Raw genomic sequence first — 12,475 nt, 5'->3', positions numbered from 1 at the left:
TTAAAACAAATTCCTTTTGGAAAAATATTTTTGTCTGGGTCTTCTCTTAGAGTCCCGTAGATTTATTACGTAACAAATCATTTTTCATAGACAGGCTGTAATTTAAAGACAGTGATCAGGTATTGAAGAGATACTGTGCAAATGAGTACAAAAAAAGTTACCTTTTGATATCCAAAGATGAAGACTGAACTTGGTTCTTCAGCCACAGAGCAGACAAACATAGGAAGGTACTCTGTCTACATGTACTGCCAGTTTGGTGGGTCAATAAATTCACACCAGAGAGCCAAGTATTTTTCAGTTTACAGACAAGAAAGTCTAAAATCAAGATGTCAACAGTAATTTGTAATCCCTGCGAAGCAACTATAACCAGTACAAAATGTATGAAATAGCTCAATGCAGACCTGAGATTTTTAAAGTACCGTTAAAAATGGAAAATATAAAATTACCATTTAATTGCCAAAACAAAATAACTATGTCATAAATATGCAATAATACAAACTAGCTCATGCTATACAAATGTAAACATGTTAAGATTTTTAAAGTTAGCTCTTTTCTACTCTTATTTACAAGAGCATTGTCCTTTTAGAGATGTGAAAAATATTACACCTTTTCCGAACAGAGTAGTATGAAAGAAAGGGTTGGGGAGGAGGGCTCTCTATCAATACTAGTGTTTTTTAAAATGCCTTTCATAATTAAGTCTCAACATATAAGGCAATATAGTCCTTACAAAGGCAATTTCAGTTTTATTTTGATATATACCAAGAGTGAATAAGAGAAGGACATATTAATATACCCTCCTTTATGAATGTGGAAACTGGAGCATCAAGAAATTAAACAACTTGCCAAACAACAGTTCCTAAGTGAAAGGGCTAAGATTCTAACTCATCTACCATAGCCCCTTCCAAAACTATTTCTTTGATATCAAGAAAGAATTTAGACATAAGGTCTACATATACCTTTGACTTGGTTTCTAAAGCTGAAAGTGTTTAAGATTTGTAGCCCTCTACTCAAAATGCTTTCAACTTTCAAGTACATTATGATTCAATTAATAAAGCCTGGGCACTTACACTATGAAGGTCAGAGCCGGAGATTCCCAACAAAACATTTGAGCAGTAGGCTATTACCTGGCAAATGTGTTTTTTCTTTGTTCTGAGCACATAACTGAAAGAGAGTTAATAATAAGTCTTCAGAGGATGGCATTAGCAAGCATCCTTTTGCTGAGCTGAAATAGTTATAGGCCACATCACAGATAAAAGACACTGATGAATCATTATTTTCAGCTTCTGACAATTCCTTTACTTTGGATAAAGTTTCATGAAGTTTAACAATAATTCTTTCAACATATACTTCTCCAATCAAGTAATCTAGAGAAAAAAAGTTCACACAAACAAAAAATTAAAAAATATTAACAGCGTATTTTTTAAAATCTTACTTTGGGTTAACAACCACTTAAGTCTTTCCATGTGTTTAAAAAAAAAATTATGTATTAGACAAAAGAAAATTGTATCAACAAATCAATCTGATCTCTCACATATAAAAGCTCTCATGTAAAAGAGCAGTTTTACATTAAGTTAAAAAAATAATAAAAAAAAGCACAATGGTCTATACAATTAGTGAATAACTTTGCTAAACTCAAAACCCTTTAAAATGTAAAACTTTTTAAAAATATTAAAATGTCTTCCAAGTCATGCTACAAGGCTTAAATATTTAGGGTGCTTACAAAATTAAAATAGCTGCATGAATTAAGTCTTGTTATTCTCAACCAATAACATACAGACTTTGTAACATGGAATCCCTTCCAAAAGTGAAGACTTTATTGCCTACTAAAAAACAAAAGCCCTATTTTTGCTTACCATTTTTAACATGTTGGGATAATACCAAGCTTAGAAGAGCCCATCTCTCCGAGAAGTAAGAATCAGAAGATACTGTGGATTCCAAGTCTTTATGACAAAGATGATCTGCCAGGGTTACCAATTTCTCTCCAAGGATATCTCCTTTTAGCCAAGGAGTTACTAAAGCATGTTTATCTGAACTAGAACATGCCTAAAACCATAAAATTAAAGCAAAAATTTTCAAGATCAAAAAGCATATCTGCCTATACTACTTGTACCATATTACCTCCCTTCATCATCATGACCCCAATACTAGCCCCCACTCCTCCTCAAGTTCTAAGGCGGCTGATATTGTCCTGTTCCCCACTAAGCCTTGCTTACATACATTTTCAGGCGTTTTTTCAGGCTATTTTCCCAACCATAAATATTCTCTCTCTTCTTTATCAAAATCCCATCCATTCTCTGAGAATCATTACAAAGCCAACCTGCTTTATGAAGGCTCCCCCATCCACTCAAGCCCAAACTCATAACTGCTTTTCTCTGAATTTCTAAAGCACTTACTGGATTTTATTATTATTTATAATGTTTCATCTGTGTATGTCTTGTTTCTAATGAGATTGTAAGTTCCTTGAGAGCAGAGACTGTCTTACTTCTTTGATACCTGCTATCAACACTGCAGGTATGTTCAATGAATAACGAACGGATGAACTTTGAAGACAGATTTTTAAAATGTTCTATGTATTAAATTTTTGTTCATTAATTTTACTAAAATTAAAGAACAATTAATATTTAATAGTGGTAAATACTTCAATATGAACAATGGGACATATTTCCCCAAATTCTCTGCAATAGTAACTGGGGCCAGATAGCTAACAGCAACTGGTTTATTTTCATGGGGTGGGGAAGCAAGAAAAAAAAAACAAAACACAAAAAACTGTAAATCCACCCCCAAAAGCATGCTGATCCATGTTCCCAGAGCTTCTTTTGCTTTAAGGGCTGATAAGAAAGGAATTTGCAACTTGGTTCATTTCAAAGCAATCTGGAAAAAAAAAACAAAAAACCAAGTGCGGATTGGGTAGTGCCTAAAAACTGTTTGTCCTTTATTAAAAAACTGTAGGTAACCTGGGCTTTTATTTTAGCCCAAGCTTTGCCAATCTTCTGGCTTTATGATCCTGGACAAATCTCTTAACCAATTTGGGACTATTTCCTATTTTAAAAATGAAGATTAACCTAGAAAACCACTAACGTCCTTTTCTGATTACAAAATGCAGGTTGTTTTTAAAGAAGCTGAGTTTATGACTCTGATCATAAAGTATAAAGTTGCATAAAAACAAAGAAATCTGGAGTTTAGATGGCTATAATATGGTTTTCCTAACACAGTTTACTAAATAAAACCCATTTATTTTATTGAATCTAGGAAATAAACTTTTGAGTAAAATGTCTCTCAAATTAGAAAGATATGATGTACAATACTCATTTTAACATATCCATAGAAAGAACCTCACCAGCTTTAAGGGGATGGAGACATCAGTTAGTCATGGAAGTACAGGAGGCAAACACTGGCCATGAACTTCTAAATACTGCCCAGGAAGAAAATAGTCTTCCCAAAGGTTAGGAGTATTTGAGCTAACCAGCAGGCACATTCCTAAGTTGCAAATGGGTATCAGTCTTCTCTTATCAAATTACTAACTCCCTTTGCTCTAATTCTAGACTTACCAAGTAGATTTCTGATAATTTGGCTTTTCATGTAACCTGCCTATAGAGAGAGAAGGTACTGGGTAAACTAATATAAATGCTGTACTTCATATGTTCTATTTCTCATTGAAAAACAGTAAATTAATATTCTGTATTTATTTTGTAAAAATAAACTATTGAGGGAAATAGGGAGTCACTGTTCAGCGGGCACAGAGTTTCAGTTTTGCAAGATAAATTCTGGAGACTAGTTCACAATGAGAATATACTTAACACTACTGAACTGTAAACTCAGAAAGAGTTAAGATGGTACATTTTGCTATGGACTTTTACCATAATTTAAAAAGAAACTTGTAAATTAAGGAGTTATCTGTGTATGTGAATTTTAAAAATAATAAAAAATGCTAAAAAAGAATTTTAGGTAACTTAACAGTGCAAAAAAATCCCCCCATTTCTATGGTTGAAAAGTGTTACATCACTTACATCTTCATTGGGGAAAAAATACTTTAAAACTTCTAAATTGCTTATGTTCCTTGATTTCTTTTCATTATTTTCATCACTAATTTTCTTATTTAGTCAAGTGGCAATCAAAGTCTGAAAGATTTTAATTTGCCTGTATAGTATTCCAAAGCAGGACAAATTTAATTTCTGAGGTGTTCGAGCCAAAGCTAAAACCTCTCAATCTACTTCTATAGAAGAAAAAATAACTAGGATAAGAGTAGAAACCTGTAGTCTTAATTTAAAGATAACCAAATATTTAGTTCTCCTGTTGTTATCTTCCCAGGAAGATACTGGATTTACCAGAGCCTTTTCAGTCTTTGCTGATATTCCTAACCAGAAAAATAATACTACAGAAAGGTAAACACCTAAGCCTAAAGCCTTCCCAGGTTATGGGAAGAAAGTTACAATAATAAAGAAGTTCTCTAACACAGACACTTGACCACATACCAGCATGTGAATATGACTAGTTTTAACTTCTCTGTACTCATAAATGCAAAAAAAGGAGGAAAAGGAAAAAAAATCCCTAAGATACCTTTTCAATGACCTGAAGAATAGAATTCCATTTCAGATTCCCCTGAAAGAGAAAAAAGAGTTAGAAATAAATTTTTAGAAGGAATGAAGTCATTATGTAATCACAAAAAAGGCTAAAACATTTCTAGCTACTCCAGCTTTTAAAAGTATAGACTAGGGCGCCTGGGTGGCTCAGTCAGTTAAGCGTCCGACTTCAGCTCAGGTCACGATCTCACGGTCCGTGAGTTCGAGCCCCACGTCGGGCTCTGGGCTGATGGCTCAGAGCCTGGAGCCTGCTTCCGATTCTGTGTCTCCCTCTCTCTCTGCCCCTCCCCCATTCATGCTCTGTCTCTCTCTGTCTCAAAAATAAATAAACGTTAAAAAAAAATTTTTTTTTAAAGTATAGACTAAGATGAACTATTGGGACCTTATCAAAATAAAAAGCTTCTGCACAGCAAAGGAAACAATCAGCAAAACTAAAAGGCAACTGACAGAATGGGAGAAGATATTTGCAAATGACATATCTGATAAAGGGTTACTATCCAAAATGTATAAAGAACTTATCAAACTCAACACCCAAAAAACAATCCAGTGAAGAAATGGGCAAAAGACATGAATAGATACTTCTCCAAAGACGACATCCAGACGACTAACAGACACATGAAAAGATACTCAATATTACTCATCATCAAGGAAATATAAATTAAAACCACAATGAGATACTACCTCATACCAGTCAGAATGGCTAAAATTAACAAGTTGGGCAATAACAGATGTTGGCAAGGATGTGGAGAAAGAGGATCTCTTTTGCACTGCTGGTGGGAATGCAAACTGGTGCAGCCAGTCTGGAAAACAGTATGGAGGTTCCTCAAAAAATTAAAAATAGAACTACTCTATGGCCCAGCAATTGCACTACTAGGTATTTATCCACGGGATACAGGTGTGCTGTTTCGAAGGGACACATGCACCCCAATGTTTATAGCAACACTATCGACAATAGCCAAAGTATGGAAAGAGCCCAAATGTCCATCAATGGATGAATACATAAAGAAGATGCAGTGTGTGTGTGTGTGTGTGTGTGTGTGTGTGTGTGTGTATACATTACAATACAATGGAGTATTACTTGGCAATCAAGAAGAATGAAATGTTGCCATTTGCAACTACGTGGATGGAACTAGAAGGTATTATGCTAAGTGAAATGAGTCAGTCGGAGAAAAACAAATATGTGACCTCACTCATATGAGGGATTCAAGATACAAAACAGATAAACATAAGGGAAGGGAAGCAAAAATAACATAAAAATGAGGGAGAGAAGGGGCGCCTGGGTGGCTCAGTTGGTTAAGCGACCAACTTCAGTTCAGGTCATGATATCGCAGTTTGTGGGTTCGAGCCCTGCGTCGGGCTCTGTGCTGACAGCTCAGAGCCTGGAGCCTACTTCAGATTCTGTGTCTCCCCCTCTCTCCACCCCTCCCCTGTTCATGCTCTGTGTCTCTCTGTCTCTCAATAATAAATAAATGCTAAAAAAAAAAATTTTTTTTTTTTAAATGAGGGAGACAAAACACAAGAGACTTAAATACAGAGAACAAACTGAAGGTTGCTGGAGGGGTGGTAGGTGGGGAGATGGGCTAAATGGGTAAGGGGCATTAAGGAGGACACTTGTTGGGATGAGCAATGGATATTATACATAGGGGATGAATCACTGGAATCTACTCCCGAATCATTGCACCATATGCTAATTAACTTGGATGTAAATTGAAAAAAAAAAAAAGTATGGACTAAAATACTTAGCCTTTCATTGCCGAGCATTTGTCACCTCACCATACTTACTCAACACCTACCCATAAGCCTCACACACTTCCCCATCACAATCAAGAATATACTGCTTGCCTGTGCTTACTTTGTCAGCACACAGACTAAAATTGGAAAGAATATACTGCTCTTCTTTAAACAGTCAAGAAACGACTCAAGAATAACCTCCATGCAGGTCTCATTCTACTTACTTATAATTAGTGTAGCGATGTAAGCCACTATAGTTTAAAGAGATATACAACAATAATACCTCAATGAGATCATCCAAGACATACTTTCTTTCCATATTATTGTCACAGCAACAGAGGGCACTGTACAAAATGTCCACCAAGAAACCAGCATCCTTCCGTTGATCTTCATTTAGCCAACCTATCAGTTTCTGGTATAAAAACTGTACAGCAGGATTTTTTTCTACAAGTCTGGCTATTTCAAGAGGTTTGGCTTTGACAATACTCTGTTTTTCATCACCTAGTAGCATTTTAAATACTTGGGTTGAAGAGAAAGAGCTGAGCAGAGTAGAAAGAAACTTTAGATGTTGCTCTGACTTTTGCTCATTGACATAATTAATACTCATCGCTGCTAGTTTACAGACCAAGTCTTCCAAAGGTTTCTTCCTTAGTGGCGATACAAGGTCTGAACAATTATGAGAGAGAGAAAGTTCAGTCATTAATTCAGAGCCTTCACTGTTTTCGGAGACACATTTTTCGTTCTCTTTATTACTTTCAGGCAGCTCGTCAGCAAATCTAACCTTACCAACTTTTTTTTTATTTGACTTCAGTGAGCTCTTCGGCTTCTGAAGGACCTGTAACAGGTTAGAAACACCTGACACGGATTTCACATCAGCTTCTGGCTCATTGATTTTCTCCACACAGATCTCTGACAGTCTTTCCCAAAAATTCAGTAGTACTTTGTCCAAACTGTGAGCTATTTTATCATCTTTTTCCACATCTGCTTTGGCTTCCCAGGAACTTAAGGTTTCTGCTAAATGGTTAAAGAGCTGCCCATCTTGCAATCTTGGGTCTTTGAGAACTGCATCAATAAAAGGAATCAACTAAAAGAGAAGGCAGAAATATAAAAGTTCAGTTTTCAGGGGAAATAAAATTTAAACAAAGTATTTGTAAAACATTATAAAGTTCCACATTTAATAACTGAAAAACATGGATGTTCCCTCCCAAAACTCTGAAGAGTTAACTTGAAGATCATTTTCGTATCATACAAAGAAGTTAATGATTTCACTGCATTCCCCTAAATTACTTTTTATGATATAGTTAACCAAGATTATTGATCATTAACAAATAATAGTTTTCTTTGCATTTTCTGAACTTAATCCAATTTTTTACTTTTTTCTAAACCAGTGTGAAAGAACCCACAGAATTCGGAATTCTTTTCCTTAAATTACAAAGATAAGTTAACTGAGACATAAACTAGGATCTAGGCTTATATGATTTCATTAATTTCCTAACATAAGGAACCATATTCCAGAACTCGCTCTCATCACTGGTTCTAAAAACCAAGCACAATTGTTCACACACAAAAAATAAATGTAGTTGAATATTTTAGAAGTAGCAAGATGATTACTGCGTAATTTATACTTAATATAAAAGATCACAAATGGGGTGCCTGGGTGGTTCAGTTGGTTAAGCATCCGACTTCGGCTCAGGTCATGACCTCATGGTTTGTGGGTGTAAGCCCCATGTCAGGCTCTGTGCTGACAGCTCAGAGCCTGGAGCCTGCTTTGGATTCTGTGTCTCCCTCTCTCTCTGCCCCTCCCCCACTCGCGCTCTGTCTCTCTCAAAAATAAAATAAAAACGACAACAACAACAAAAAAAGATCACAAATAGCATCTTCAAAATTATGTTTTGTGTTGCGACTCTATAAAAGTTAAGGCTTGCACATCCAGAGACTAATTAGTACTCAGGCATTATGGTATTATTCTAGCAACAACGGTACAGAATTTTTATTTGTATGGTCGGAAGTACACATTACTCAATTTGTAAATTATAAAAATGAAATTTTTATAAAGCCTAATTTAAAAACGGCAACAAGATACAATGAGCTTGATACTTTGCAGTCAGTGTGCAAGGGCATGATGATTTCTACATTATAAATACCTGATCACTGATGAGCATCTCTTCAATCTCTTCCTCACCTAAGTTTTGCTGCATTATAAAACGTAAGCATTCAAAAAAAGCTGATATTACTGCTGAGCACTCTGAAAAGCTGGTTTTGATTCTCTCTGTTGACAGCCTAAGAAATAATAAACAACTACAGCTTACTCTTTCACAAAACAATAAGCAACTCAGAAACACCAAAATAAACACATGGAAAAGGCATCACACCAAAAGAAGAGGATTTTTTAAAACAAAATTCTTAAACTAAAAACTAAGAACAAAAGGAACTTGGAAAGGTGTGGAAAAAAGCACATTTTCAAATAGGTGTCAAAAAAAGATAATACATATTTATTTTCTAGTCAGGAACAAGTCCATCTGCAAATTTCAAAGAGACGACTTAACCAAATAAAGCTAATAGTGTAGGAAAAAACAGTTCTGTAAGCATTAATAAAAGCGAGTGTCTTTTATTAAGTTCAACAAATACACTGAAATAATTTTTTTTAATTGTGACTTTAAATAGCTATCATATTTAAGCTTATGGAAGTTTTAAACTCTTCACTGGTTCATTTTTACCATTTGGACATTTGTATTTATCAACATACCAAAAAATGCTCATATAAAAAAAAGTCTATTTCAATCTAAGGCCCTTACGATAGTCATTGCACTTTCTGTTGTGTATGACCACTGAAGCCTTGAAAGTACCCAAGAAAAAAATCTCAATTGAAATTCTATGAAAAGTTTAATTGAAAGTGTTTAATGAACAACAAAACAATTTGGAGAAATTTAAATAAGAAAGACCATAATGAGTATGTCATTTTACCCATTTGTGAAACCAAGAAAAATCTCTTCTGCTCTAAAGATCAAGAATTGAAACTCCTTACCCTACAACTACAGAGGTGAGGAAATTTTTGAAGAAATCCAACTTTGGATCTGTAATGGACTGAGGGAGTTTGCTGATAAATGGCAAAAGATAAGGATATATGATGGTAGCCAGACCCCGACCGCCTTCACGAACCACAGCTGACAGCTTTGGAAACACACTTTTTTTTGCATTTACATGAAGCCAACAGTCCTAACCAAAGAAAAGATGGTAAGAATAATTAGAGATCATAAAATACTTCTCCCAATTTAGACACACACAGGCTGTCAAAAGTAAATATCAAGTATTCTACCTAAAGAGGATAAAATCTCTCACCACCACTGAAAACTAAACTCGGAAATTTTAAGAAACTTATTACATATGGTAATCATGTACCCCACATAGCGAGGACAACATTGATCAGAAATAATTATTTAACTTAAAAGATTTATATAAAAGCTGCTTTCCAAAAAGGACACTAATATCTAATCTTAAATATAAGAATCAGATAAACTGACTTCACTGGACTACATAAAGTTTAAAGAATAATTGATACTGGCTGGCTAAACTGAAAGTAAAACAAAAACTCTATGCTAATTTTATGGTCAGTTTAAGATTTATACCAAGTTTTGGATTAAGTATTTTATTTCCAAGAAAGCATTTTCCAGTAAGTTTTAGGTATTATCATCTGATAGGCTCTGTCTCACATCATATCTAAGGCTTCTAAAATACAAACTAAGACAAGTATCTCAAATGTACTAAATGTTACCTTTCTTACGCACCTCAATAGTTGTAAGTGTATAAAGTACAGCTTCCCAGAGAGCCGGGCATACAATGGGGTCACTGTCATCAATGCTAAGTAGAACAGATGGGCTCACTTTGGATGCTTCATCTTTCATCAACTGTGGAATACGCTGGCACAAAGCAGAAACTAACTCAAAATAAGCTGAGCGGATCTAAAACAAAAAATGAAAAGCTGGATTAAATTAAAGCCTAGTAGAGCTATGATAAGATTTTTAATTTAATAGCTGTTAGGTTATGCATACTAACCCTCCCATTAGTAAAACTAAAAGGGCTAGAAAAAATATCTTTAAATCTTCCATAGGGTATCAAATGGCTGAAAGGACATTAGGAATTACCACATAAAAGTGAAGGCAGAAAGAATTCAACTTTCGATTTCTCTGGCTGAAGCAAATACAAATCCTCTCTAATGGCCAAGGCGTTCACCTGGGCCTCATATTATTCCTATTAATATACTAGGCCACACCAAGTTAAATACAGCCAAAGAAAAACTAAGAAACCATGAGTCACTATCAGCAGAAACAAAAGATGACACAGAGATCTGAGACTTTAAATCTTAGGGTTTATCAGTTACAAATTCCTTATCAACAGTTCTTATTATATTTAAAGAAATACAAGTTTATAGAAATCTGAAAGGAAAAGGATCTTAGAAAAAGCACAGATGTGAAAAAGTACGAAGCACAATTCCTATTCCTAAAAACAGGCAGAAAGACAGATGATAGATTAAAATTCAATTTTCAGTTTAAGAGCAGAGAAAGTGAACTGAAAGTACAAAAGAAATTATCCACCAAGAAGCACAGAAAGACAAAAAAAGGTAAAAAACACCAAGGATAGTGTAAGAGACAAGATAAAGAAGGTTTAACATATATTTAAACAGAATCCCAAAGGGAGAGAAGAGAGAACGAAGCAAAGGAAATATCTGAAAAGGTTAATAGCTGAGCATTTTGTAGAGCCAGTGAAATACACCATTCTACAAATTCAGGAACTCCAACAAATCCCAAGCAAGATACATAAAAAGAAATCCACACTAAGACACAGAATGGTGCAACTGCAAAAAACAAAACAAAACAAAACAACACAACAACAAAACTCCCACAAGAACAAAGAGTAAACCATAAAAGTAGCAGAAGAAAAAGACAAACTACCTTCAAAGGAAGGACAGTAAGACTGAAAGATGACTTCAACGACAATGTAAATCAGAATACAGTGGAATATCTTCAAAAATAAATTAACTGCCAATATTCAATCCTGTACCCAGTAAAAATCTATTTCAAGAATGAGAGTGAAGGAATGCCTGGCTGCCTAAGTCAGCAGAGCATGAGACCCTTGATCTTGGGGTTGTAGTTTGAGCCCCACGATGCATGTAGAGATTACTTAAAAAAAAAAAAAAAAAATCTTTAAAAAAAAAAAAGAGTGAAATAAAAACATCTTCTGATAGAGAAAAAAATACCATCATCAGCAGACCAACACAAAAAGAAATTCAAAGACGCCTTCTGTATTGAAAGTAGATGATTCCAGAGGGAAGGTAAGAGATGGAAAAAAGAATAATGAGCAAATAAAGCAACAAATATGAAGATAAATCTAAATGAAGATTGAGAATACAATAATAATGTTTTCTGGGATTAAAAAAAATACACATACACATATATTTAACCCCACAAAGTACTTTATTTCTGCATATTTTATATAAAATATTACCAAATGATGTTAGCAGTGTATTTAAAAAGATAAACACATAGCATGACTAGGCTGGAAAATAATATGATCATTTAAACATGAGAAAGGCAATCAAGAAAATTTCATCATTATTTTATGACAAAAATACTCAGCAAACTAAAAATAGAAAAGCAATCTTAAACTTTATGAAATCTACAGCAAGCATCATAATCAAAACATAAGAGTTTACAACTATTTCCATTAAAGTCAGGAACAAGAAAAGGATGCCAGCTATCACCACCTCCCTCAACATGGTAGTGGATGACCTAATTCACACACAGATAAGGAAAAAATAAAAAGAATTGGAAAGTAACTCAAACATGTAGCTATAATCATAGCAAAATAACAGGCTATAAAAAATATTCAAAAAGATGTAAACACTATCAGAACAAGAGTTTGGGAGAGTTGCTGAATATACAATTTACATACAAAAGCATAGTATACATCTACCAGTAGAAACAAAAAAATGTAATTAAAAAACATAGTGACTGTCACAATAGCAACAAAACCATAAACACGTTCAGGATGGAACATATTATAAAAATAGTACTCTGAGATGAAAAGGGCCTAACACAGCCTAAAAATTTTGGAAGAAGAACAAAGTTGGATGGTTTCTAGACTTATTATAAAAAAATAATAACTAA

General features: G+C 34.4%; 1 protein-coding gene across 1 annotated transcript in view; it reads right to left on the bottom strand.

Annotated features, from left to right (window-relative positions):
• LTN1 (listerin E3 ubiquitin protein ligase 1) overlaps nucleotides 1-12,475 on the bottom strand; it is a 63,867-nt gene that overhangs the window by 36,398 nt on the left and 14,994 nt on the right. The window contains exons 7-14 of the mRNA XM_019467801.2: nucleotides 10,097-10,270; nucleotides 9,337-9,527; nucleotides 8,456-8,591; nucleotides 6,595-7,395; nucleotides 4,558-4,599; nucleotides 1,854-2,043; nucleotides 1,125-1,364; nucleotides 162-315 (exon numbers count right to left, since the gene is read on the bottom strand). Coding sequence (XP_019323346.2) covers nucleotides 162-315; nucleotides 1,125-1,364; nucleotides 1,854-2,043; nucleotides 4,558-4,599; nucleotides 6,595-7,395; nucleotides 8,456-8,591; nucleotides 9,337-9,527; nucleotides 10,097-10,270 — 1,928 coding nt within the window. The remainder of the gene's footprint in view (nucleotides 1-161; nucleotides 316-1,124; nucleotides 1,365-1,853; nucleotides 2,044-4,557; nucleotides 4,600-6,594; nucleotides 7,396-8,455; nucleotides 8,592-9,336; nucleotides 9,528-10,096; nucleotides 10,271-12,475) is intronic.

Source organism: Panthera pardus, unplaced genomic scaffold, assembly GCF_024362965.1.
Source record: "Panthera pardus isolate Hobbes unplaced genomic scaffold, ASM2436296v1 HiC_scaffold_16, whole genome shotgun sequence".
Lineage (NCBI taxonomy): Eukaryota > Metazoa > Chordata > Mammalia > Carnivora > Felidae > Panthera > Panthera pardus.
The sequence above is the reverse complement of the archived record's forward strand: the minus strand, read 5'-3'. Positions and strand labels throughout refer to the sequence as shown.